General features: G+C 51.5%; 7 protein-coding genes across 7 annotated transcripts; 3 read left to right on the top strand and 4 right to left on the bottom strand.

Moving 5' to 3' along the window:
• Positions 1-154: 154 nt before the first annotated feature.
• Positions 155-13875, top strand: ACET3X_000957 (uncharacterized protein; the record flags this gene model as incomplete). Its single annotated transcript, XM_069448310.1, has 2 exons — positions 155-13681; positions 13741-13875. 2 exons carry the CDS (start codon positions 155-157, stop codon positions 13873-13875), a joined length of 13662 nt encoding a protein of 4553 aa, XP_069311199.1.
• Positions 13876-15069: 1194 nt separating this feature from the next.
• On the bottom strand, positions 15070-16352 carry ACET3X_000956 (uncharacterized protein; the record flags this gene model as incomplete). Its single annotated transcript, XM_069448309.1, has 2 exons — positions 15070-15435; positions 15492-16352. The coding sequence occupies 2 exons, from the start codon at positions 16350-16352 to the stop codon at positions 15070-15072; spliced, it is 1227 nt and encodes a 408-aa protein (XP_069311198.1).
• A 1157-nt stretch (positions 16353-17509) lies between these two features.
• On the bottom strand, positions 17510-18182 carry ACET3X_000955 (uncharacterized protein; the record flags this gene model as incomplete). Its single annotated transcript, XM_069448308.1, has 2 exons — positions 17510-18012; positions 18167-18182. The coding sequence occupies 2 exons, from the start codon at positions 18180-18182 to the stop codon at positions 17510-17512; spliced, it is 519 nt and encodes a 172-aa protein (XP_069311197.1).
• Positions 18183-18799: 617 nt separating this feature from the next.
• ACET3X_000954 (uncharacterized protein) lies at positions 18800-20588 on the bottom strand. The gene has a single exon (XM_069448307.1). It carries the CDS (start codon positions 20422-20424, stop codon positions 19018-19020), a length of 1407 nt encoding a protein of 468 aa, XP_069311196.1. The 5' UTR covers positions 20425-20588; the 3' UTR covers positions 18800-19017.
• A 544-nt stretch (positions 20589-21132) lies between these two features.
• Positions 21133-21930, top strand: ACET3X_000953 (uncharacterized protein; the record flags this gene model as incomplete). Its single annotated transcript, XM_069448306.1, has 1 exon — positions 21133-21930. One exon carries the CDS (start codon positions 21133-21135, stop codon positions 21928-21930), a length of 798 nt encoding a protein of 265 aa, XP_069311195.1.
• A 159-nt stretch (positions 21931-22089) lies between these two features.
• On the bottom strand, positions 22090-23412 carry ACET3X_000952 (uncharacterized protein; the record flags this gene model as incomplete). Its single annotated transcript, XM_069448305.1, has 1 exon — positions 22090-23412. One exon carries the CDS (start codon positions 23410-23412, stop codon positions 22090-22092), a length of 1323 nt encoding a protein of 440 aa, XP_069311194.1.
• Positions 23413-25178: 1766 nt separating this feature from the next.
• Positions 25179-27565, top strand: ACET3X_000951 (uncharacterized protein; the record flags this gene model as incomplete). Its single annotated transcript, XM_069448303.1, has 3 exons — positions 25179-25590; positions 25641-26713; positions 26822-27565. 3 exons carry the CDS (start codon positions 25179-25181, stop codon positions 27563-27565), a joined length of 2229 nt encoding a protein of 742 aa, XP_069311193.1.
• Positions 27566-27682: the final 117 nt, after the last annotated feature.

Here is a 27682-nt window from a genome sequence, read left to right as displayed (position 1 = left end):
ATTGCGTAGAGAGGAAATTGGGCCACGACCACAATTCCGTGAGGTAGTCCAATATCTGTCCCGGATAAACCCCGAAGATCAACAGGTATGTCGGAAGTACTGGACTAGTCTACTTAACGGCTACCTTCCGGTTTCGCTACCTAACTACCACGGAATGGTTGTTAAAGACCGAGTAACACGCCGCTTCAATAGACTGTCTGCTATCGACCCATCTCAGCTCTTTGAGCGCGCCCGTGAAATGGCCATCAATCCTCAGGTATACTTCCAAGCAGCTACGGCATACGTGCTTAGTCTTTATAACGGTACGGCCGATGTAGTTCTTGGAAATGTTTCATCTGGGCGGACTATCCCGGTGGCCGGTGTGGAGGATATCATTGGCCCTTGCATCGCCACTGTTCCCTTCCGCATAGACCTCAACAACGCTCATAGCACCCATGACCTCCTACATTTGACTCAAGCATTGAATCGAGAGAGTCTGAGGCACAGCATCATCCCCTTGCGCGAGATCGTAAGGGCAGGCAATATACCACCTGGAACACGGCTCTTTGACATCTTGTTCGTGTGGCAACAATCAATAGCCTCGAATTCAAACTCAACGCCTGCAGCCAGAATCATCGACAGCGCGGATGACCTTGAATTCAGACTCACACTGGAATTCGAACCGCGCGAAGATGGCATATCGTTACGGGCCACCTACGATGCACCAAACTTCCCGGAGCAACAGATCGAATGCTTGTCGCGCCAGATTGACGAAGTGGTGGGAATACTGTTGGAGAGCACCAATCACAACATCGATAAGATGAAGTGGTGTTTCACCACGCCTTCTTTATCGATCGCGAATCCTACGCCTCAGCAGCCACCAATCGAGCGTGGTCCTGCTTATGCAGTGGAACAATGGGCTCTGTCGAATCCCGGAAGACCGGCTGTCAAATTCGCCCGTGTCATACGCGGTGGTCTGGAGATCGAACAGGTGGCGACTTATGAGATGCTAAACTCCCGCGCCAATCGGTTTGCCCGCGTGCTTGCCAGCCATGGAGTTGGCCATGATCAATTAGTCTGCATCATGATGGAGAAGTCGGTCGATCTTTACGTCTGTATCCTCGCTGTTCTCAAACTCGGTTGCGGATATCTACCACTCGTCCCTGATACACCAATCGAGAGAGTCAAGACCATCTTGAACGATGCGCGAGTCAAGGTCTGCGTCTCCGATTCGTCGACTTCATCTATTCTTCGAAAGAATCTCCGAGTCGAACTGATAGACATCAATGCCACTAAGCTCTCAGGCTACTCTGATCAGAACCTGAACGTATCGTACAACGGACAGCACCTTGCCTACGCTGTATTCACTTCTGGCAGTACTGGAACACCGAAAGGCGTTCTTGTCACCCAAGACAACCTCATGAGTAATCTGCAGTATCTGTCGACCATATACCCCATTTCTGCGGAATCCTGCTTGCTCCAATCCTGCTCCCAAGCATTTGATGTTAGCGTCTTTGAGATATTCTTCTCCTGGTACGTGGGCATATGTTTGTGCACGGCGAAGAAAGACGATCTGTTCCATGACTTTGAGGCTGCAATCAATCAGCTAGGTGTCACACACCTGAGCTTGACACCAACAGTCGCAGCGTTAGTGGACCCGGAGAATGTCCCGAGAGTCGAGTTTCTGGTGACTGCTGGAGAAGCCCTGACGGAACATGTTCGAAGAAAATGGGCAGGTAGAGGCTTGTACCAAGGGTATGGTCCTTCCGAGACCACAAATATATGCACTGTCCGAACAGCGGTTACTCCAGATGACTTGATCAACAACATCGGCATGCCTTTCACCAACACCTCAGCCTTCGTACTTGATCCTGACAGCGAGGCTGTTCTGCCCCGCGGCGCTGTAGGAGAACTTTGCTTTGGGGGGTACCAGGTCTTTCGTGGCTACCTGAATCGCCCGGAACTGAACGCCACAAAAATCATCAATCATCCTATCTACGGGAGGTTATATCGGTCAGGTGACATGGGTATCCTGTTGCCTGATGAATCCATACTTTCCAGGGGTCGTTCGGACGATCAAGTTAAGATTCTTGGTCAGCGTGTCGAGCTTGGTGAAATCACCTCGGTCATGCTCGATCATGGATCAGTGCAAGACTGTGTCACTCTTCTCTTACCGCGTCCCAACAATGCGCAAACACTGGTCATCTTCTGGGTACCTGTTACAGCCGCATCTGACAATTTCCAGCGCTTGGACCCCGCGGAGTCCGAATCGGTGAGGTCAGATCTATTCGGCCTGTTGTCGCAACGTTTACCTTCATACATGGTTCCTTCATATCTTATTCCCATATCACGCCTCCCAATGACAATGCAGGCCAAGATTGATAAAAGTCTCCTTAAAGACCTATTCTGGAATCTAACGGAAGACCAATTGGAAATCACTATGCAATCGACCGACACCGACGAGGTTTCAGAGATATCATCGCCGTGGGAGAAAGACGTAGCCCAGGCTCTTGCATGGACACTCGGCATATCGTCGAAAGAACTTCGGCGAACTTCGTCGTTTTTCAACGTGGGTTTAGATTCTGTGTCAGCTATACGCTTTTGTAGTAGACTTCGAACACTAGATCTAGGCGACTTTGCCATCTCGACGGTGCTAAAGAACTCGTCAATTGCTCGACTAGCGTCTATTCACGATATGCGCCAGCATTCACCAACACAACAAACGACCAAGCCCCCAACCGTCAACTTGAACAACTTTCTCAAACCAGATGAAGTGTCTCGAATTCTTACGCGCTATGATGGCGGCGAGTACCAGGTGGCAAGGATACTACCATGTACACCACTTCAAGAAGCAATGCTGTCAAGTGGTCAGTCATTCGAAGGCTCCGCGTACTGCAACACGATGGTTTTTGATGTCAAAGGAGATGTTTCTCGGCTGCAGAAATGCTGGAAGAGCATGGTTCAGCGACACGAGATTTTTCGGACTTGTTTTGTTGGCACTGAAGACCCATCATTCGCGTTCGCGCAAGTCGTTCTACGCGATACCGGCTTGAATTGGCAATTCCATGATTTTACAGACGAGCTGCCATCGCACACGCACAGCATCATCTCCGATCTCCTTCGTGCCGAGAAGCCTCCGGTTTACTTTGCGTTGGCTCAGGATGGACCGTCCATGAAGTTGCTATTTAGTTGCCACCATGCGCTCTATGACGGCATTGCAATTTCCACCCTTCTCGAAGAGATACAAGACTTATACCTCGGCTTCAAGCTGCTACCACCAGTCCCTTACGATGTGTACCTGCAACAAATGCTTCATCAGAACTATACAGAGGGTGACGCATACTGGGCTGCTCTATTGGGAGGCCTTGAGCCCACTCTCTTTCCTACTCTTACCAGTAACAGCTCGAGAGTTCCTGGAAAATCCGCAACCTCGTCACAACGTCTACAACTGCTGCTCAATAGTGTACGTGGAGCATGTCAGAACATGTCAGTGTCATTACTGGCGATGGTACAGGCCGCCTGGGCAAAACTGCTGCACTTCTACACGGGTGAGAACGACATCTGCTTCGGAAATGTCGTCAGTGGGCGCAGCATTGCTGGAGACAACGTCGAGCGCATTGTCGCTCCTTGCTTTAACACTTTGCCTGTTCGCGTCAACTTCGATTTCCAACGGTCCAATCATGCTTTGATGCGCCTGACACATAATCTCAGTATTGAATCACTGGCTCATCAGCTGACTCCGCTTCGTCGCATACAGAACATGGTGCTTCAGGAGGGTGGCCGTCTTTTTGACACTCTTGTCATACTTCAGCAACCGAAGTCATCACTGTATTCTTCTATTTGGACCCTTGAACAAGACCTGGGCGATATGGATCTACCTGTAGTATGCGAGATCGTTCAAGACCAAACTGCAAATACCTTGGAGCTAATCCTACACTATCAAACCTCACTACTGTCCAAAACGGAGGCTCTACTGGTCATGGAGACTTACGAAGCCTGCTTATCATCGTTGGTTGCGTCTCCGAATGCCACCGCTGTTGACATGACGAAGTTGCCCGTCCATCTCCGAGCGGAGTCCAATATAAACTATGAGCGATTCGAAACCGAAACTGCCTTGCTACATTCCGGTTTCGAACTCATGGCAGCGTCGTACCCAGAACGTGTCGCGCTAGACTTCTTGCTCCCGGATAACAAGAAGACGACTTGGTCTTTCAATACTTTGAACGAAAACGCAAACAGCATTGCGCATACGCTCATTGAAGCAAAGATTGGACCTGAAGACATTGTGTCAGTTCACATACACAAGAGCCCACAGTTCTATGCAAGCATACTGGGGGTTCTCAAAGCTGGAGCCGCTTTTGCGCCGGTACATCCTAGTCTACCCGAAGCACGCAGAAAGGTCATGCTTCAGGAGTTGAAGCCGAAGCTGGTGCTTTGTTCGGATGACTCGATGCTTCCCAAGAATCTAACCAAAGCGACCATTGTCAATGTTCAAGCTATTCCACCCGCTTTGCATAGTAATCCTGTCATTCCTGGTCTAGGAGACTCAAACCTAGCCTATTGCCTCTTCACCTCTGGCTCCACAGGCGTACCGAAAGCAGTCAGCATGGAACACCGCGCTCCAATCCAAACCGTTTTGAGCTCCAAATCTCGCGTCCCTTGGAGCTCATCTTCAAGACTACTGCAGTATGCGGCTGTGACATTTGACATGTGTTACTACGATTGTTTCCTGGCCTGGACGTTCGGCTTCACCCTTTGTACCGCGGAACAAGATGACCTGTTGAATGATCTGCCTAAGGTCATCAATTCTCTGCAGGCCGACTTGCTCGATCTTACACCTTCAGTTGCTGTATCAATCAAGAGAGCGGATGTACCGAGCGTCAAGTGGCTGTACTGTATCGGAGAAGCCATGTCGCCCGCTATTGTACAAGAATGGGGATGTGCGTGTGTAAACTCGTACGGGCCTACTGAAGCTGCGTTCTGCACCACCATTAGCCCCATGTCAAGCGATGCAAAAACTTCAGTCATTGGCAAGCCCTTCCCTACGACATCCTTCGCAATCTTCCCATCTCAAGGCGTTTCACCTTTGCCGGTGCTAAGCACGGGTGAACTCTATATCGGAGGTGCACAACTTGCGCGAGGCTACTTCGGCAAACCTGATCTTACAAGCGAGAAGTTCGTAACCCGTGATGGTCAACGATTCTACAAGAGTGGCGACTTGGTCCGAATGCTGAGCGATGGAAATTTCGAGTTCGTGGGACGCACAGACGATCAGGTCAAGATTCGCGGGCTCAGGGTGGAGCTTGGCGAAATTAACCACGTCATCAAGGATATCCTTCCAGACATTGCTTTTGTGACCACACAGATCATGAAGAAAGACCAGACTGGCAAAGACCAGCTTGTGTCCTTCCTGGTCTCACATGAAAAGCCCGAAAAGACCAGACATGCCGAGCTTCAGCGTGAGCTTAAGAAGACTTTAAGCAGCCGCCTACCGTCTTACATGGTTCCCCAATTCTTCCTCTTCTTGGATGAAATACCACGATCAATGGCTGGGAAGATCGACAAGAAAGCATTGATCAACATATTCAGAGACCATGCAGGTGCCGAACCCCTTACTAACGGGTGTCCAAATGAACCGAACCATCAATGGACCGAAACAGAGACTGAGGTTCGAAACACTTTTGCGCGACTGTCCAATACTCCCCGAGGCGACATCTTGCCAAGAACCTCGATCTACCAACTCGGTCTTGATAGTATCAGCGCAGTTCAAGTCGCTGCTGCACTTCGGAAGCAAGGCTATCATGTAAACGCTACTGATGTTCTGAAACGTACCACTTGCGTCGACCTTGCGGAATTTATAGACCAGAGGAATCCGTCAGATGTGCTTACGTCCTCAGGTTTTGACTTCGGTGCTTTTGAACGCAAGTACAGAACGCAGGTACTGAGCGATAACGATATTCCGGATAGCGACGTTCTAGCCGTCCGTCCCTGTACTCCACTCCAGAACGGTATGGTATCGCAGTTTCTGGCCAAGGAAGGAGCTGTGTATATGAACTCTCTTCGCCTACAACTGGAGTTGGATGTGGATATCGGCAGACTCAAGAGGGCATGGACAACGGTGATGAAACGTCATAGCCTACTGAGAACCGGACTTGCTCATGTCAGGGATCCACTTCACCCCTTTGCTATGATTGAGTACACATCCGGATCTTTGGATCTACCGTGGACTGTTACCTCGGGCAATACTTCAGACTCATTCGATGAATGGATCAAGCAAACACGGTACGCGTCTCTGAAGCACTTGCACTCACCGCCTTGGGCATTGCGGATCGTTGAGGGCGAGTATCACTATGCTCTTGACCTAGCCATATTACATGCTCTTTTCGACGCACAAAGTCTCCAGTTCATCTTCGATGAGGTTACTGCTGCATATCTGGATCAACCTTTACCGTCACCAAGATCTATCGACGCAACCATCAGTAGCATCATTCAGTTTAGCGGTGCAAAAACGGCCGATCGAGAGAAGTTCTGGACTAACCTTGGAAAGACTGCAAACGCATCCCGCTTTCCCAACCTTGCGCCTTTGAGATACAAGCCAAGCCCTCCGTTAGTTTACACGCGCCAGTCCACGAAACCTCTTCATGTCCTCGAAGACGGATGTCGTGATGCCGAAATCACTATGCAGACTGCAGGCGTTGTGAGCTGGCTTTCTTTAGTAAGCGCTTACACCGGAGAAAGCTCAGTAACGTGCGGAGTTGTGCTATCCGGTCGAATCTTCGAAGGAGCAGAGGATGCTGTCTTCCCCTGCATCAATACTGTACCAGTGGCATGTACAATCATGAACGACAAAGCCGCATTCCTCAAAAAGATCATGGAGCTAAATACTGAGATTCAGCAGTATCAGTTCACACCAATCAAGGAGATTCAGACATTGATGGGCTTTCCTAATGAGGCACTTTTCGACACCATCTTTGCTTATCAGAAGCTTCCCGCCCGAACAGAGGCTGGTACCATATGGAAAGTAGCCGAAGAAAGAGCGGCCATTGAGTACCCGGTTTCGATTGAGTTGGAGCCGGTGGACGGACACCTGGAGTATCGGCTCACGTTCTTGCCGCATGTCATTCCAGAGCAGCAGGCCAGTTTGATCCTTGAACAACTAGATCACTTGATGGAGAGCTATACTACAAGCAGTCCTACAGTTGAGACCCGCTATGCCGAGCGCCTCTACTCTATCACGCCCGCTAAGGAGCCCGAGTTACCCTCTAATGCCAGGCTACTCCACGAACTGGTCGAGCATACTGCGATGAAGTACCCCGAGCGCATTGCATTTGAGTTTGTGTCAGCGAACGACAAAGGGCAGCGGACTGTTGAGCAATGGACTTATGCTGAGCTCAATGCAGAAGGGAACAGAATTGCTCGCTTGCTTGTCTCCTATGGGGTTCAGTCTGGCAGCCTGGTTGGTGTGTGCTTCGAGAAATGTCCAGAAGCATCTTTCGCCATGCTGGGGATATTGAAGTCTGGCTGCGGCTTTGTCGCTATCGATCCCGGTGCACCTTCTGCACGTCAAACTTATATCGTTGACGATTCGCGAGCCCAGACCGTGGTATCTTTATCTTCCCAGGCTGCCAAGTTCGAGGGAACCGTCAGTGTGCCCGTGCTGAAGCTCGATGAAATCGACTGGCGTACACTATCTGGCTCCACGCTTTCACGCAACGACGACATCAACGTCCAGGATCGTAGCTACTGCTTATATACTTCCGGTACTACGGGAACGCCTAAAGGCTGCGAACTAACCCATGAAAATGCGGTGCAGGCGCTTCTCGCTTTCCAGCGTTTGTTCGCTGGACACTGGGATGCAAACTCACGATGGCTTCAGTTTGCTTCGTTCCATTTTGACGTTTCAGTACTTGAGCAGTATTGGAGCTGGTCTGTTGGTATCTGCGTCGTTTCAGCACCCCGAGACCTCATCTTCGTAGACTTGGCGAAATCTATTTCCGATCTCAATATTACACACATTGACCTGACACCCAGTCTGGCCCAAATTCTTCACCCAGATGAAGTACCCGGCCTTTGTAAGGGCGTCTTCATCACTGGTGGCGAGAGTCTGAAACAAGAGATCCTCGACGTATGGGGTCCAAAGGGTGTTATCTACAATGGATATGGACCAACGGAAGCAACGATAGGATGCACCATGTACCCTCGCGTTCCGGCCAACGGTAAACCCTCGAATATTGGTCCTCAGTTCGACAACGTTGGATCCTTGGTCCTCCATCCGGGTTCCGACACCCCTGTTTTACGCGGCGGCGTCGGTGAGCTCTGTGTCTCGGGGAAACTCGTCGGCAAGGGCTACCTCAATCGACCAGAGCTGACTGCGGAGCGCTTTCCTTATCTCAAGCGTTTCGACGAGCGTGTATACCGGACGGGTGATCTAGTCAGACTCCTACATGACAATACATTCGACTTCCTGGGACGTGCAGACGATCAGGTCAAATTGCGGGGTCAACGCCTGGAAGTTGCTGAGATTAACTCTGTCATCAAACAGTCCAGCAAGACGATATCTGATGTTGCAACATTAGTGCTGAAGCATCCGAAGCAACAGAAAGAGCAATTAGTAGCTTTCTTGGTCTGTGGCAACCATCCCAGAGCTCAACTTCAGGTCCAGCTAGACAAGATCGAGTGGATTGCGAGTGCGAAAGAAGCTTGTTCCGAAAGGCTTCCTCCATACATGGTCCCCACACACTTCGTTCCTCTCACGACAATGCCACTGAACATCAACAACAAAGCTGACGGCAAGAAGCTGAAAGAGCTTTACGAAGCACTTTCCTCCCACGAGTTGCAGGCTCTATCAGCCACTACAAACCGCCCGGACGAAACCTGGTCGAAAAAAGACGAGAAGCTCCGCCATGCACTCTCTCAAACACTGGCCGTGAGCGAGGAATCTATTGGCAAGGATACCAGCTTCTTTGAGCTGGGTATGGATTCAATTTCTGTGATCGGAGTATCGCGCAGACTCAAGCAGGCCGGCTTTGCAACTGCTAGCGCATCTTTAGTGATGCGATGTCCTACCATTCGTCGTCTTGCGAAAGCCTTACACTCTGGCGGCTCTGTCGATCGACACCATGGATCTTTCCTCGCCGTACAACAAGCCATCCATGCAGTTCGGCATCGCTACAGACATAGCGTCGCACAGTCACTATCGGTTGAATCTAGTAGAATCGAAGTTCTCGCGCCAAGTACCCCTTTGCAACAAGGTATGATTGCAAGGTCTTTGGAAAGCAACAATGGGCTGTATTTCAATACCTTCCATTTCAAGCTACATGACAGCGTCAACGAACAGCAACTTCGAGCGGCATGGGAAGATGTACATGCTTCAACCCCGATACTTCGCACGGCCTTTGTCAACACAGAAGAGGGGCATGTGCAAGCAGTTCTTGGTGGCGTCCCATTGAGTGGGACAATGCAAATTTTAGCCAAAGACCAAGAACTTGTCGAGCACACAGAAAGATTGCGACACAACTGGCTGAAGCTTAATCGAAGTCAACTGAGAAATCTCTTTGAGGTGCATCTTGTCAATACCCCAACGCAAAAGTTGCTGCTCGTACATATCTTCCATGCCCTCTACGACGGCAACAGCATCAGACTGATCTTCCAGGCTGTATGGAACTTCTACAACGGCAAGGGTGCGAATTCTGTCGCACCTGCTTTCCATACTGCACTCGCCCATGGCCCGCTAAACGTCGCCGACGGAGCGAAGAAGTTTTGGCAAGATCATCTGACCAACGAGTCTTCCCATCTACCCGGTATTTCCAGCCGACCAGTCAGAACTACTGTTGTAGTCACCCGTGAGGTGAATGCGTTAACGGATTTTGACCGCGTGAGGCGTCAGCTCAATGTTACAGCACAAGCCGTCGCTCAAGCTTGTTGGCTGTTCGTGCTGCAAGAGCACGTCAGAGGCCCTGTAACAACCGGGGTGATAGTTTCTGGACGAAGCATTGATCTGGAAGGTGCAGATCACATTATAGGCCCCATGTTCAACACCATACCGTATCAGCATCATTCTCAACACGGCGAGTCTTGGAAGTCGATCATCAAGAGAGTACACGACTTCAACGTCGAAGCTCATCCCTACCAGCACACTGCACTCAGGGACGTCATGAAGTGGTGTAAGAGAGTTCCGAATCAGCCGCTGTTTGACAATCTCTTTGCATACCAAGTCGCACAAGGAGAGGAAGAGTGGGCAAAGAACGATGTTTGGGAGATCTTGGATGATGACGCCGTCGCTGACTATCCTTTGGCTTTGGAAATCGAGCAGAAAACTGGCGACGTGTTCAAACTTACCTTGGTTGCTCAAGGTCATGTCGCAGATGGAACTCTAGTGGGTGGACTTCTTGATCGATTCGAGGCTGCAATGCGGCAGGTCTTGCAAGATCCGTCTTGCATACCAGAATCGAATGCTGGAGTGAATGGTATAGCAGAAACCGGAACGATACTGGAGACGGGAGCGACCCACGATACTGGTGACACAGCTAGTTTCGAATGGACAAGCGAAGCGGTCAAGATCAAGGAAGAGATCGCTACCCTATCTGGTCTTGATTCCGCTGGTATCAATGAAGCTACTTCTATCTTTGAGCTTGGACTCGACAGTATTGATGCTATCAAGCTATCTTCGAAGCTAAAGAAACGTGGGGTGAACATTCCCGTAAGTGGCATTACGCGCGGACTGACCATCGCGAAAATGGTGCAGCAAATTTCAGCCAGGGAAGCACCAGATAGAGAGCTTCCGCAAATGGATCTTGGACCCTACAAGCAGTCGATGCGAAGATATGTCGAACATCATTTGTCTGATGCCACCGATATCCAAGAGGTGCTTCCCCTGACACCATTACAAGAAGCTATGGTGGCTGAGATGGTCGCATCAGAGTACACAAGATACTACAACTACGATGTGCTCATGCTTCGTCCTGGGGTCGACATGGAGAAGCTTCGAGACGCCTGGAGTGCAGTTGTTGCAGCCTCGCCGATCCTACGGACTGGTTTCGTGGAGGTAGATGATCCAGAGATCGACGGCTCTTTTGCACAGATCGTCCACAACGGGTATCATAATTTCTGGTCACACCTCAGGCTGGAGGACACGCCAGACTTCACATCAATATTCGATGAACTTCGACATGATGCCATACAAAGTTCGCTCTCGACACCTGCCTTCCGCCTTCGCTTCATCGATACTCCGGAGAATTGCTACCTTGTCCTTGCTATCGGACACTCCCTATACGACGGATGGTCTCTTAGCTTACTGCACACCGACGTGCACCGAGCATACAAAGATCAATTTAGTCCTCGGCCCGACTATGAACGTTCGCTGGCCAACATTATCGCAGCTTCTGGATCTACCTCTGCAGGCTTTTGGCAAGATTATCTTTCGGACGCTGAGCAAAGTTTCTTCCCTCGACGATCACATGTCTCCAGCAAATCCAGCAGCTACGTTCATCGCCATGAGCACAACAGTGTAGTTCGAGTAGAAGAGCTGCAAGCTTTTGCAAGGAATAGCAACGTCTCATTGCAGACCATTGGTCAATCAATCTTTGCTCTCGTCTCTGCGTTCTATACTCAGAGTTTGGATATCACTTTTGGATCCGTACTTTCTGGAAGGGACGACAATGAACGATCTCAGCTAATGTTCCCAACTATGAACACGGTTGCAATCCGGGTCATCCTACACGGATCTGGAATGGATATGGTGCGTTACGTACAAGACAACTTCACAAACATCAAAGAGTGGCAGCACTACCCCCTACGGAAAGCTTTATCCGCGGCTGGTGTCGATGGGAGACTATTCGAGAGTCTGTTCGTTTATCAGAAGAGCCTAAAGCAAGAGCAAGAGCAAGATGAGGAAGAAAAGCTATACACGAGTATCGAGGGTCACAGCGACGTTGAGTATTCGCTGTGTGTCGAAATGGAAATGGTGAACGACATTTTGGTATGGCGTTGTGCGGTCAAAGAGGAGTTTCTCGATAGAGAAGGGTCGAAGCAGCTATTATATCGAATGGACGACGTGCTCAAGTACCTGATGGCCCGACCAGAGGCGCCTGTCATCGAGGTCACCACAGAGGGCACTTCCGTATGCGGCTTGCCGGCTTTCATGAAAGAAGAATCTCATACGATCAGCAATCCGGAAGCAATCAACGAAAAGGATGCTAAAGATCTACCACATACAGCAACAGCTCGCAAGATCCGCGAAACCCTCGCTTCGGTATCCAAGACATCCGAAGATGACATCACAAGTGATATGACTATCTTCCACATGGGGCTGGACTCTATCAGCGCGATCAAAGTCTCTTCTCTTCTTCGCAAGCAAGGCATCGTTCTCAGCGTTGGCGATATGCTTCGAGCTGGTACGATCCAGAACATGGCCAGGCTTTTGGACGAGCGCGTCGCACAGACTCCGGAAAACAATACCGATCCTTTTGAAGTCATTCGAGAAACCACAAGAGGTCTGAATAGAGCAGAGATCTTGAACCAAGCTGGCGTCGAGGATGCCAGTGTCACCGATATACTTCCAGTCACCGCCGGACAGCTCTACATGCTGTCGATGTGGCTGAACACCAAAGGTAGCAACTTCTATGCGGAGTTCTCTTACGAGATCAATGGTGTAATGGAATTCGGCGACCTCAACAACTCATGGCAAGCCCTGACTGCGACAACTCCTGTTCTGCGGACCTTCTTTGCATCTTCTGGCGATGATCGAACGCCATACGTAGCAATCGTGTCGAAAGATGCAAAAGCGTCTGTCACAGACATTACTGGCGATGAGCACGACATCCTCAGCAAACATGTGCGCGCTATCGTTGCCACGCAACCGTGGGTGCACCTCTTCGCCTCGCGAACGGCGAATGGCTGGGCATTGAAACTTAGGATCCACCATGCACTATACGATGGTGTTAGTCTACCTCTCATGATGCAACGGTTTCAATCCATCTGCAATGGCGTTCCAACACCTCTATCGGACGATACGTTCGCCCGTGTGGCCGCTAACGGCCACACGGCATCGGCGATGAGGGAGAAGAAGGCTTTCTGGGAGAAATATCTCGCGAACCTGTCTCAGAACCACCTGATTCAACCATCCGAGAGCCCACAAACGAAGACTCAGGTATTTGTCCCAGCCCTGTTATCAACCTCAAATCTGGAGGCCACCGCTCGTCGACATGGTGTTTCAGCGCAATCAATCTTCCTCGCTACGTACGCAAAACTCTACGCTGCAAATTCAGCTAGCCGAAAAGACGAGGATGTGGTCATAGGAGTCTACCTTGCGAATCGCTCGCTGCCAATCGATTGTATAGCATCCGCAGTTGTACCTACAGTCAACTTGCTACCACTTCGCGTCAGGACGCCACTCGGTCGGAACCTCAAAGAGCTAGCTTGCGAAATTCAACACGATCTCCAAGACATCAGTAACCCAGCGAATGCATCTGCAAACCTTTTTGAGATCAATGAGTGGACTCGTGTCAAGGTCGATACATTTGTCAACTTTCTGTCTCTGCCAGATACACAGGAGGTAGAGGGAGAGGCACACACGGGGGAGGGTATCACAATCGAACCGGCTCAACACTGGCAAGAGTCTGTCAGTAAGGTATCGACAGTCGAGGATCGCAGCTTTGAGGTACCTCCTGAGCTAGTGAATGAGCGCGTAAATGGGGCATACTTGGTAAGTCAATATCATCGATAAGCTCCAGCTGGATAGAAGAGAAACTAACGGATACACAGCACGCTGTCGATATCGAGGCCACAATACGCAATGGCGCTCTGGATGTAGGCATCTTCGCACCAACTGAGATGATAAGTCTACGAGACGGCGAGGAACTGGTACGGGATTTAGGGAGACAAATTGAGGAGTTGTAAAGGTGTATTATTTTTCAATTTTTTCGGGGTCGAAGAACAACAGGCGTCTGGTCTTCTTACAGTTGCTTGCTTTTCACGATCGGGGTGTTTTTTACAACTTCTTCATGAATTGATCTAGACCGATAGCGTATATAGACTTTCTACAGTATAGTTCCACTCAACCTACCATTGTCCCTTCAACTTACCTCCCCAGCCGCCCAAACACTCCACTCAGCGTCAAAACTCTCATTGTCCAAAGCACGATTGTAATTGCCACATTCCCCACCATAACCTCGTTATAGCTATCATAATCCCAAAACACCTCGCTGCCCATGCCTACGTAGTTTGCAGCCATATGCCCCATATCCCCGCACGCCAGTATCATCAGGTAGTATCGTGTAGTGCGCACGTCGCGTGTGATGGCCGTGCAGAGGATATTTAGGGCGGCGAGCATCAAGAAGAGGCTGCCGAGGGAGTAGGCGAGCAGTACGGCAGTAGGAGGCGGAGGCGTTGGGGAGAAGGAAACGGGGAGTTGGCGCTTCGTGAAAGAGACGGGGTCTGTAAAGGCGGCATGGGCGCCTAGGAGCTCGGATACTACGGAATATTTAGCTGAACAGTCTTTGAATTGATAGGACAAGTTTTCACGATCCTAAAGGACGCGTCTGGGTGGTGTCGCGCGGTGTTGGAGGAGAAGGAGAGACCGGGCTTACTGGGCTCCAGGTAAGTAAACACCAAGGCTGGCCAGAAAGGGAGATTTGTGCCCAGTGCCATGGCTAAATCGACCAGGAAGTTCGGGTTTCACACAAAAGCTGAGGATGGCCTTGACCTGCCAATGCGTCGCCGCGCGATCTTCTCGCATGACGGGCCATGGCTCGACACGCGCGAGCAGGTATTCGGAATCAGCTCGGAACGATTCCGATGTGTTCCGGTAAAAAAAACCATGGCTTCACGCTTGAATGCAACCTCAACAGTATTTGATAAAAGTTGTTATCGAATTGGCACTATATTACAATATCGTGGTATCCCCAGAGCCCAATAACGCCTCGCTATCGTAATCGTCAAATCAGAGTTGCCAACTTGGCAATTCCAGTAAACGCCCTACTTAGGCTCTGTTCCCAGCATTACCTCAACTACACACCTCACATCATACGGCAGATGTACCGCCCTATGCTTTAGGCCGGCATATCTGAGATGCCTACCAGCTCAAGCTATAACTTAGACCATCTGCTCACCATGCCTGTCAGCACCGAGAGGCTTCCTCTGAACACGGCTCGAGGCACTGCCGTGGTGGCCATGAGCAGGGCCGTCAGGGTGCGGCATCATGGTACCCCTAGGACCATCTGCGGCATCGAACGGCGCACCACCCCAGCTAGTTCCCTCAATTGTACCCCATCCAGCCTTGCGAGTGAAGACGGTGTCGTGGAATCCATCGAAAGAGCTTGGGCCGGCTCCATAGACGAAAGGAGCATGACGCATAAGAGGGATGTGGTTGAAACGGAAGTCCCAGACTGAGGCGTAGGTCATGCGGTAAGCGCTGAAGGCCATCAAAGTACCAATGACTGCTCCGGCAAGGATATCGTACTGAGCATCTGTTAGCAATGATCTAAGTTTTTGAAGTGAGAGCTGTAGGGACTTACCCAGTTGTGGTACTCATCGATGGTCAAGGCACCGCCAATCAAGCAGGCTCCAAGAATAGGTGCGTAGAGAGCGACGAGTTTCCACATAGCCGGGTGGTGGTTGGAGAAGACCTTCAACTTGGCGTTGAGGTACAGGTACAGGTAAACAAATCCGGCAAAGGCAGCTGTAGTGTGACCAGAGGGCATGGACTCGAGACTGTCGTTGATCTCATTCTTGTCACCCGTGCAGATGCTGCGGTCGAACATGATCTGGCGGTATCCGTTTGCGACGTTGCCGTAGGCGCTGCCGGCTTCAACGCCATTGTTGTTGGTGCCGACGGTCGGGAGAAGGTTTGCAGGGATGACAGGCTTGCAGACAGCAAGGAAGTGAGGACGCAGCCCACCAATAAGCCACTTGATGAAGACTTGGAAGACGGCTGCGGTGATCAAGGCGTAGAGAAGACCGATGGTTGCGTTGTTGATATCCCAGAAACTGCGAGCGCGGACCTGAACGATCAGGAAGACAGCAAAGGGGATGAAGAAAGCCATCAAAGCAGCAGCCCAGATCGGAATAATCTCGTTGCGCATAGGGTAGGCGAACTGAGGGTAGACAATCTCTCCATCTTGGAAGATGATTGGAAAGCTGCGGCTTGGGGCTGGGTCAGCGAAGTAAACACCAAGACCGACAGCGCCCATGAGAGCCATGGTCAGAATGTCGAGCCAAGTAGCCTTGAGCCATGATCCGAAGCCAGGCCTGCTGTTGTAGGATGACGAGCCGCCTTTGGATGCACGCCTGGGTCTAGTCCGCTTTTCGTGAGCACCAGTTGCCGTTGTAGTGTCTGCGGCGACAGGAGTCGTGTTGCGCTTGTTGAAGAAACCCATGTTTGGGAATGGTGGGTATTGTTGTCAAGAATGGTGTGGTGAGATGGTGGAGCAAGGTATCTGCACGGCGTGCGGATGACGTTTTGTTGTCTTTGTTGTTATTGTTTGCTCCGGAAGTGGTAGGCGTAATCGGGGACAGCAAACGGCGTAGCGTGCCAGCAAAGCAAGCAGCACCTACACTGAGCAGACCGACCGGAGATCCAAAGTGAATGAACAGAGTGATGAGTTTTGAGGAAAGCAAACAGAGAGGCTTGCAATACGTCCCTTATATTCTGAGTCGGCCCCTAAAGCCAATTTTCTCATGACATACCGTCACATTTTCACGTATGCTGCGAAACGACATCATTCTTCGCACCTTTCCCGCCGCATTGGTAACTCATCAGCCACAAACCTGTTACCAACCCTGCCGTTGGTCTCGATCCGGACAGATGGCGGCATTGTGATGTGGAGGAAATGAAGATCTTAACGCGATCAAGCGACATGAGACAAGGAATCTTGGAAGCTGGTAGAAGCTTGGTTCGCGTAGCCAAAGCTTGGTTTTGCTAGCGGTGGCTCCTGTGTGGCTGACGAAGTGGCAGTGATGTCAACAAATGGCTATGCGGCACATTAACGGCGGATTGGCCTTTATTTCTTCACCATGTGCGACGTTGCACCGATGATGTCGCGTAGCTTGCATATTTCGGTCTTCGTGGTGTGGTGTCCGCGGAGGATTTCAAGTGACGTCAGACCATACAAATGTTAGTAACGTGGAACGGCCACATTTTTAACGACTTAGCAACGCTTTAGTTTGTATCGACACGAAGCATATCAGCTACCTTTTGACCGATGAAGAACGATAACGCGCCTCTGGGTACAAACATCGCTCAAGTGATTGTGCCACGAAACTTGCCTGCATCACACAACCGGTTTTGAGTACAGCAACAAAATACGTGTAATTTCCGAACACAATCAAATCTGGGTATGACAACAACTATGCATAACGCGTAAGAAAAATCACAATGAGCACAACATGCCCCTAAAGCCAACTGGCGCGTCCTTCAGCCAGCCGCTCCAACGCTCCTTACTCCCACTGGGTATCATCCGCCTTCAAATATCTCAAAACCACATCCCCGCTCTCTACTGTGTATATATGCCACGACTTACGATCCCCACATGGTCTAAGAGTGGATATGTACCTCGGTGGTTCCGCTGCGATGCCAAGTCGCAAGCAGCACACCACAGCGACCGCACTTGTGCTGAACATCCTTGAGCGAATTCATCACGTAAGGAATACATCCCAAGCAACACAGGCAGCACAGACCGAGAGCCCAGGCGTGTGTAGAATTTCCCGTCTCGAACGCGACGTTGGTCATGGCGCGTTGTCCGCACGCAGGACAGTCTGCAGGTGCAGGACCGCGGTTTAGGCTCGCGATTGGGGTTGCGTTCTGGTAGACGGCTCCGCCTTGTTGCTGGGGAGGCATGCCAGGCTGGACGCCAGCATGGTCGGGCTGGATGTATGCGCCTTGGGGATGTTGGGGTGGCGGCGAGCCGGCGGGCATGCCTTGAGGGTATTGCGCGTACATGGCTGGTTGCTGTTGGTATTGCTGCGCGTTCGGATCTTGAGGATACATGGGCGGTTGGCCGGTCATGTCTGGTGACTGAGGGTATTGCTGCATGGGTACTTGAAGACTGTCAGCAGGCGAACTATTGTGTTTGAGATTTGGAATTGGAGGCTGGAGAGCGGCGTAGCACTCCAAAGGATTATGCAAAGTCTCTGGAATGCATTGAGGCGTATGCACTTGAAGCGCAATGCCGCATGGAAAGTAAATGCTTACCGTTTTGCTTCTCCATTGTGAAGGTCTGTATCGTCAAAGTCAACGGAATGTCAAGCCTAGTTGTCGCGGTAGTGAGAAAATCTTCCGAGATGTCGAGTAGTGTGTTGGAGCAGCGGTCTACTGGATATGAGAATAGCCATGACTCTTATCAAAGCATTAAGGCGTTCCATATCGCTTGTGTTCATGGCCAAGGGGGCTCAAGGCCGGGTATCGCAAGCACAGCCCTCATTTCGCGTGAAGATCAGTCGCCGTACTCCCCGCGCAAGGCTCCTAGCAAGGCGATCGAGACCAATGAGCGGCCCCAAGCTCCGACACGTAGCATGACTGTATGGCACGACTTGGAAGCGTTGCAGCCTTAGCAGGCTGCATTCGGGATAAGTTGATGGGCGTTGGCGACGTTGGCCATGGGAGAGGGTCAATAGCGTGGGTAGGGGACAGCGAGCCAAGGCTGCAATTTCCCGAGTTTGTGCCAGAGCTTGGGGGCCAAACCTTCACCACCTTCGTCTTTGTGCATAGTCGCCTCGAAACGCCTTGCTGACCAGCTGCGCCGCAACGGACATCTGCATGGTTTTTCGCCACGTCTGCTTAGCCACATCGCTCCAGACTGAACAGTACATTGAATTATGATGACATTTGCTATTAAGCGTAAGGCTGTGCAGTCCGCAACTGCAATCAACACATGGGTACAAGAAATGTATGCACTAGCGCTCGGGGCTGGTTGTTCCTGCAGGCGCCTATATTTGCGACCACGTGCCGCTTGTGGCGTTCACTAAGCGCAACAAAATAGAGTGCGCGGGGGGTTGGCAGTTTCTCTTTCAATCTCACCGGTCATGCACGGTCTACTTGACGCCTCAGTATCGCGTATCCATGTCGTCTAGATCGATGTCGTCTTCTGACTCTTCGTCGTCTGTATGCTGTGTCTGACCGATATCGCTCCCGACTAACAGTTTTTGCTGCTCTGGAGTCAAGTCTACGATCGTGGGTGCGTAGTCGCCCAGCTCGTCGTCTGCATCTGCGCCGTTGACTTCCATCTCTACCCGCTCGCCGTCCTCTAGCTCCAACATACCACGCTTCAGATACGAGCCCTCGGGTTGCCATCCAAACTCTTCCTGCATGTATTCCTGCAGATCGTCCAATTCGTCTACCAGATCGGCTTTCCACTTGCCGTCAAAATCGTCGAGAGCTTTACGGAATTGGCCGAGGAGCGGCCTCAAGAAGCCCCCACCCAAGTCGTTCATATCGAACAAGTCACCTTCCATGTCGGCGCAATGACTAAGCTGTATCCGTAGACATTTCAAAAAGTCGAGGAACAGATGGGACCGCTGTTTGACTGCTTGGCGACAAGTGAGCAAGAGTCGCAAAAGTCGTTTCCATTGCTCGAGACAGGAGTTGTTGTTGAGCGTCAAGACCATAAGGAAAGTAAACTGCAGCTCGCCCAGGATTTCGTTCTCTCTACCCCGTAAGTCACCTGCCTGGCAATGGTTGTCGATAAGATCTCCAAGGAACCAGGATCGGTCCTGTGCAGCTTCCGTGCGTTCTCTTCCAGTCGCGCCTTCTCTCCACGTCTTTTTGAGATCGATGGGCAAGAAGCGAAGCTCTTTTTCGGGATGTAGCATGCTATTGCTAGTCTCCAGGCCCGGTATGTTATCCAGATCCTGTGTAGCAGAAGATGCGGACGTCAAGTTCCAGTGATCGGGGTTCAGCCCGCATATTCTCGATAGCATCGTAGGTGTAATTTGTGATGTAAGCTTGCTCCAATCTGTAGACTCCTCGGACCAGCCCTCTTCGGCTCCAGAATCCCCCTCCTGCACACTTTGGCGATATGGCGTCAGGCCATCTTTCCATATGCTTCCAAGATTTGCCTTGTGTCGCAACACTTCTGTCTGCGAGGTCTCGGCTACAAGATCTTCGGCACTCTCGTCCCATTTCTTGACGAATACCTGTGGCGAGCCTACACCAGGCGTGACGTAGAACCATGCGCCATGTCTCACAGACAAGGTGCTGTCGCTTGCAGTGAAGACGAAATGCAGGCCAGGCGGAACATTCTTGACACCTTGAAAACGTGGTGATGTTGTAAAGGAGAGTAGGTCGATGCCAGCAAGGGCTTTTGGCGGCAGATTCAGCAGCAGCACGCAGTTGTTAATTGTCGAGGGATCCATTCTAGGGCGGAAGATTTCCTCGAACCAGGAATGTCGTAGAATTTTGAGGAGAGGCTTCTCGCAGAGCTCTACTCGAGCAGGTGAGAAATGGGGTATCATAAATTCCAGAAAGGGTAAGACGCAAAAATATTAATACACGTGAGATTGCGGCAGCCTAGCTGTGGGCCAGGGTCCAGTCGATGAATGGATCGAGTCACCAAAGTACAGAAAAAAAGGGAAAAGAAGACAGAAAAGAAGGAGTTTGCGTCAAGGCGCCGCGCCCAGGGCTTAAGATTGTGTTGTCGCATGAGTAGCCATCAGGTAACGTATGGCCATCTGATGCCCTGTACCGGAAAAGAGGGCCCGATAACTCACCGAACGACGCACCATACGTCATTGAGTTAGCATGAGGCTCGGCTCGGCATGACGACCTCCCCCGACTCCGCATGTGGTGGAGGGAACTGTGTGATTGACGGGTGTTCCTTGACGAGAAGCTGCTCTGTGGCAAGCATCTTATTGTCTAGATGCGATCTGCATGCGCAACGTCTTGGCCATCTGCCTCGTCTAACCACCTGACCCCGACCGACTACCAGTAGCGAAGCTCTTGAGCATTTGTCAAGAGACGCGGCGCAGACGCGGTGGCCATTGCAGCTGAGGGGTGCATTTGCATAGTCTCTAGCTCTTACCGTGGCACCGGATTACTCGACAGACCCTGCATCACGTCGACGTTCTGGCTGAACTCGCCGGAGCTACCAAGTCACTAGGTAGAAGAAACCCCCTCGAAGACGCACGAGCACGCGCGCGAATACGACGACACCGACGACGACCATGGACCGCCGCCGCGCCCCGGGACTCTCCTCGCTCACCTCACGCGGTCTGCAAAACCACCACTACACGTCCCATGGCGCCACGCTCCGCACACGCAATGCCGACTCGCTCTCGACCCAGCTCTCCGTCTTCCAGTCCCTCGTCCACAACTTCGCCGTCACACACTCAAAGGACATACGCGCCAACCCCGCTTTCCGCGCCGAGTTCGCGCGCATGTGCTCGGCGCTGAACATCGACTTCCTCGCATCGTCGTATCACCGAGATGGCAAAGACGGCAAGGCGGCTGGGGCAGGTGGCGAGAGCATCTGGGCACAGCTGCTGGGCGGGAGCGTGAATGACTTCTACTTCAACCTGGGCGTCCTGATTGTCGAAGAGTGCCGCGCTACGAGGTCGGAGAACGGCGGGCTGATAAGCGTTTCGGATCTCAAGGCACGTATATCCAAGTCACAGCGCATAGGCGGAAGCATGCAAGTCAGCGATGACGACATCAAGCGCGCTGTAGACTCGCTCGCTCCGCTTGGGTCCTGCTTCTCCATCATGAAGATTGGACACAGAAGCTTGATAAGAAGCGTGCCCAAGGAGTTGAACACGGACCAGAGCACGGTGCTCGAAGCCATACAGGTTCTCGGCTACGTCACAGTATCCATGCTGCAGCTGAACCTCAACTGGGAGAGACCTCGGGCCCATGCTGTCATCGAAGACCTCATGGCAGACAGTCTGGTATGGGTGGATACACAAGCAGGGGAGAATGAATACTGGAGTCCGGCCTTCCTGACTGCCGCCGACGCCAGCCATTAGTACTCAGTCTTTATCGTCGAGCTTTGGCGCGTGGGAGACATGTCATTATGATACCCGGTGTTACCCACCACGTACAACCACTTCGCACACGACCAGAGAGCTGGGTTTGGGAGCAAAACTCATTATATTATATACACAGTCTGCTGTACAACCTCTTCATCACCACAGGAGTTCAGTATTGCAGATCCTAGCCTCTTCACTGTCTCTCCACGCTCCCTTTGTGTGGCTCAATTCAGGGAGCATCCTACGATGCCACCGCACGCTCCATCTCCGAGCAGTATCCTCGTCTTCAAAATCCAGCACCCATCGATTGTACACGCGATTCATAATCAGCTGGTTCTGTTGGCTTGGTCTCTCTTCATCCACACCACCTAGCATGCTCTGAATCGCCGGGTCATCATATGCCATCTCCGTATCAGACCTCGGCTGATCAAATGTGCCGTATGCGCGGGGACGGCTCGACGAGACAGCCTTGTACGACATCTTGAGGTTGATCATTTCGCGGAGTCGATGAATAGACTTTTGCGATTCGTTACGGAGGGGAAGAGTCATGCCGTGCTTGTAGGCATCGCGAGCGAAGATCCTGAAAAGGTCCGAAGGTGTAGGCTCGTAACCTTCAATATGCAGGAGTACCCTCCAGATCGAGTTTCCATTCGCGTCGACGGGGGGCGCGATGGGCTGGTAGCCACCTCTCTCAATCAGATTGCGTAAGGCGGGGTTGTAAGGCTGCATCAGAACGTTCAGGCTCATGGGGTGGTTTGCAGGTAGGAGGTTGTAGGACTGAATAGCGGCCGTGATGTCTTCGCCTTCTTCGAGGAACCCCTTGGGTGGCGGGATAGCGGAGAAGATATTCGCCGGTTGATGGAGAGCGCTCAGCTTGTGCAGCCGCGAAGCGTTCTTCTGGTACGCAAGAGCTGCTGCTGCATTCTTAAAGAGGAGGTAGTAAAAGGGCAGGCGCTCCAGACTCACTGGGTCACGACCAGGCACGACCTTGTACAAGTCCTCATCTCGATGCCAGCCTTCAATGTGCTTGCCCTTTGGTATGATCCGACGGAAATCAGTTTCCGTCAGCTCAGTGCTGCAATTCGTGAGTTGGAGAACAGTAATTTGCTCTCCTTGCTTTTGGATGGATTCAACCACTCGCTCTTTGAATGACTGAGTGCGGTCGGTGAATTCTCGACGAACGATAGGCGTTGAGTCTGGGAGGTTGAGCTTTGGGTACCGGTCGCTTGGCTCAGGCTGCCGAGGTTGTGAAGTGCTACTCGTTTCAGGGAAGAGTTCTTCAAGAAGCGATTGCTCACTCAGCTCAGCTGTATCCGATGTTGGTTTGGAAGGCACATTGTCAGTAGTAGTTGTAGAACGCTCTAATTTCTGCTTTGAACCTGGCGATGTTTCGTCCTCGGCTTTCAAGTTTTCCTGGGCTATTGTACTGTTCCGGCTACCGTCCTCGGCGGTCGTATTGAAATGGTTTGATGACTTCATCAAACGGGGCTGCGTATGAAACCGACGCGTCAATCTTTCGCTATCGTTCTTTTTCTCCAAACTGCTTGACACGGTGCTACTACTTGGAGCCTTGGTTGTAGCTTCTGTATGATCGCGAGATCGCCCGGCCCATTCATTCGATCGGGAGATATCTAGCCACGGTGCCCTTGGAACCCTTGGCGAGATGAGTGAAAGCTCTTTTTTCAGGTGCTTTACAGCAGCCCATATACTGGACGATTTGGACTGCACATCTATGACTTCCAGCTTCCGAAGCAAACCTGGCTGTTTGATCACTTCAGGAGAGTATCTACCTTCTGCCCGAACAAGGCCCCAGTTTCTGTAGGACGACCCTAATATAGCTCTAAGCTTCTGGTCACTCTCAAGTTTTGCGCTTTCATCCAATACGCGCAGGCGATTGCGAACATGCCTGGCAAACGAGGCTACCGCAGGAGAATACATTGCCTCCAGTTCGGTAGCAGTTTTGCCCAATGTTGCAGCAGCATCACGCAAAGCTCGTTGACTGTACCAAAGAGTGCCAGAGCGAGTCCCTGGGAAACGAGATTTTGCATGAGCATGACGAAAGGAATCCGGACCCTTGGTCAATGGTTTATTCGTTAGCAGAGACTGCATCGACGTAGCTTGTTGCTCATTGTTCTCAGGCGGTGCAGGCTCCACGGATGGAGTGTCATTTCCCTGCCGAGTTGAGGATGGTTGCTGGCCCACCGCGGTCTTCGCTTCCAATGCGATTTGAAGGGCTTTGACTTGCTCGAGCAAGCCCTGAAGCTGCTGTCGTATAATTGTGATGTCATCGGTTCGAGGATTTGTAGGAACGTCCTTGTCGCTGGTGGCTATTGGGGGTTGCTTCCTTTGGACTTTGTGTATGGTGGCTTGCGGCTTCCGCGCATGCCCACTTCTATTGGGGGCGTCACTTAGGGACGGGATCTTTCTCAGAACGAATGGTTGATCTGATGGCCTCTCTAAAGAAGTGCTAGACTTCTTCACTGAAAGGACATCTTGATCTCGAATCTCGGTCTTGGCTGCCTCTACGCCATGTGTACGTGCTTCCGAATGCAATATCCTTCGCTGACGCTCCGCCGGAGATTCGACTATTCTTTCGGGTTGCCCAGCCCCAGTTTCCGAGGATTGCTCCTCAGATGGGCCCTTTTTCGCTTCGCTTGAGTACGGGATGGGAGTATCCTGCGATTGTGGGTCTGGCCGTGGTTCGGTCGATGATGCCTGATAGTTCCATGACGCAACTCTGCTCAAAGCTGAACTCCACCAAGTCTTCTCCTGTGCATCGTGGCTGTTCGTAGTCGTGGTTTGCGGGGACTCATCGCCGGCGGTCGAGGATTGTGCGTAGGTCGTCCTGTGGGCGCAGCGAATCTGGTACGCGGTCCCTGAGGCATGACATGGCCGAAGATGTCCGGGAAGGCGCGGCGGTGGCATCAATTGTGCAGCTTCGTTACATTGCAAGCTGCCTTCTTACCAGCGCAATACTCAAAAGCTTCGGAACCAGGCTGCGCTAGCGTGTCCATCCGGCCTAGCGCGCCAGTTCGCTTAGTCACCCCAACGCCCTCCACCCCAGTGGGCAGCATGGAAAGATTCTGGAAATGCTACGCTAGGAGACACTGGCGGAACTGAATTCGATCCACCCACTGCTCAGAGACTTGGAGCATGAAATATGCACGTGACGTGAGTCACACCAATCCAGCAAGCCATCTCTAGGATTTTCACCACCCACCTTCGTCACAGTGCGAAGTCATAACATGAGTCCGGCAACGTCCTACACCTTGCGTCCGCTGGAGCGTAATCCGCCTAGCATACCTAGCAATGCGCTCGAAGGTGGCGCTTTCCGTGTGCATCTGTCGCAAAAAGAACTAAAAGCGCTGGGGCTTGTCAACGGTGACTGCGTTCGACTAAGTACAGCTGCTGGTTTCAAAGGGCATGGAGTGGCCTGGCTAGCCTCTCAGACGAACCCTGGAAACAAGCCGATTGCCAAGGTGTCTGATCTCCTGCGAGATCAATACCATCTTTCTCTCAACGATCCTGTTTTTATCGAAAAGGTCGACTCCTGGAAGCCTCTCCAGTCCGTAGAGATCAATCTTGCGGATGCTCAGAACCAGACTGCCAAGTTTAGCTCAAACGAACAACTCCTCTACTGGCTGCGACATACTCTAGGTAGGTCAATAGATATTTCTAGGCTAGCAGTTCTAACTCCCGCGTAGCAGTCGACTCCGACATCATTCTCCCAGGATGCAGCTTTCTAGTTCAGCAGAAAGGCTTCAAACAGAAGAGCCAGAAGCTGCGCGTCACTGTGCAAGATATTGACCCACATCCGACTGAAAAGTACGCGGTGTATTTTGATGAGCTCATTACTCAAGTCACCACCACTGGTGGCGTCCCCACTCAGCAGGCTCCAAGAGCTCCTGCACAAAACTTTCAGGTCAGGTGTGATGGAATTGGTGGCCTCTCAAGCCACTTTACTACCATAAATAAACGCCTCTCTTATCTTACGAAGACCCTGCCCCATCAACGCGACCTCCGCTTGTGTGGTCCTACTTCTTTCCTACTACACGGTCCTGAAGGAACTGGCAAAAGCCTTCTACTCGAGCGACTAGCGGAATGTCCATGGCAGGAAGTGTACCGCGTAGACCCGGATACGCAACCAAAGGCACAGGCAAAGGCAATATCCGATGCTTTTGAGGACGCTCGTGAAAATCAACCCAGCTTGATCCTTCTGGACAACCTTGACAGGTTCCTCGACAAAGCTGATTCTCTCGTGAATAAGCTGCGGACAGAGCTAGCAAAACTGGGTGGCAGCCAAGTAGTTGTCGCGGCAGCAGCACGCAGCATATACGACATTGATACTAGCCTCCGGTCACCGTCAGCCTTCAAGACAAAGCTCGAACTCTTTCCACCTAATGCCAAGCAGAGAGAGGATATCCTACGACAGATCTTGGGCACTACTAGCAGACTTGGAGATCTTGACTTTCTGGCACTAGCAGAGCGCACACACGGCTTCGTCGGACGCGACCTTCACGATCTGTGTCTTCTCGCAAGAGATCGACGGGAACAGCAGATAGACGAGTCGCTAGGCGAAGAGGAGAAAACTACGTTTGGCGAGAAGCTTGAGCAGACAGACTACGTGCGTCAAGAGGACTTTGACGCTGTATTTGGCGAGATTCAACCGACGGTACTAAAGGATAGCATTCTCGAGGTTCCAAAGGTCAGGTGGACAGATATAGCTGGTCTGGATCATGTCCGCGCCGTGCTTGAGGCCATCACTATCCGTCCTTTCAAGGTAAGTTCTAATTGTGCATTCTTCTCGCATGTTGCAGCGTCTTCTATGTAGTTTGCCTCCTCTTTCGTCTACATCCGCAATATGTCCACAACACTAATTGCAATCTAGTATCCTGACCTCGACATCAAATTCGGTGGACCTCAGTCTCGTAAAGGTGTCCTACTCTACGGTCCGCCCGGTTGCGCAAAGACTTTGATCGCACAAGCCGTCGCAACAGAGAGCAAACAAAATTTCCTCGCAGTAAAAGGTTCCGAACTCATCAAGATGTACGTTGGCGAATCTGAGCGAGCTATCCGCGATGTGTTTCGCCGAGCGCGCGCAGCAAAACCGTGCATCATCTTCTTCGACGAAATCGATTCCATTGGCAAATCGCGTGAGAAGACGCAGGATAGCGGCCTGAATGTCGTTACCACGCTATTAAACGAAATGGACGGTATCGAAGCACTGAAAGATGTCTTCATCATTGGTGCAACCAATCGACCAGACATTCTCGACTCGGCACTCATCCGCACAGGCCGTTTTGATGCGCACATTCATATTGGCCTCCCAACCGAGGAAGCGCGAAAGCAGATCCTGCAGATTCACACGCGAAAGAGGCCGCTCGCAGAGGACGTTGATCTAGATGTTGTTGCTAAGAGGGCCGAAGGGAGCAGTGGAGCGGATATCAGTGGATTGTGCGCTGTTGCTATCGAGTTGGCGATTACAGAGTACACAATGGATCCGAGCCGCGAGGCAAAAGTGCATATGCGGCACTTTGAGCAGGCGCTACAGCAGCATGTTCCTCATACCATTGCAGCGGAGGCCGAACGGTATAAGAACTGGCGGCCAGGCAAGTCGTTGTCTGAGGACTAGATTTACCGTGTCACCAGTTTTATTTCACAATACATCATCCACCCATATGAATCAAACTGTTTGAACGAGCGCCGTTTGTCCAAATCGTGCCCAGAGGGCTTCGCAGTGTTTTGATTC

Source organism: Alternaria dauci, chromosome 1 (assembly GCF_042100115.1).
Source record: "Alternaria dauci strain A2016 chromosome 1, whole genome shotgun sequence".
Lineage (NCBI taxonomy): Eukaryota > Fungi > Ascomycota > Dothideomycetes > Pleosporales > Pleosporaceae > Alternaria > Alternaria dauci.
Note: the sequence above shows the minus strand (reverse complement) of the source record. Positions and strands in the feature narration are given on the sequence as shown.

What these genes read in the sequence shown, in the direction of transcription:
- ACET3X_000954 (XM_069448307.1), bottom strand. Translation starts at nt 20,424, where the DNA reads ATGATACCCCATTTCTCACCTGCTCGAGTAGAGCTCTGCGAGAAGCCT.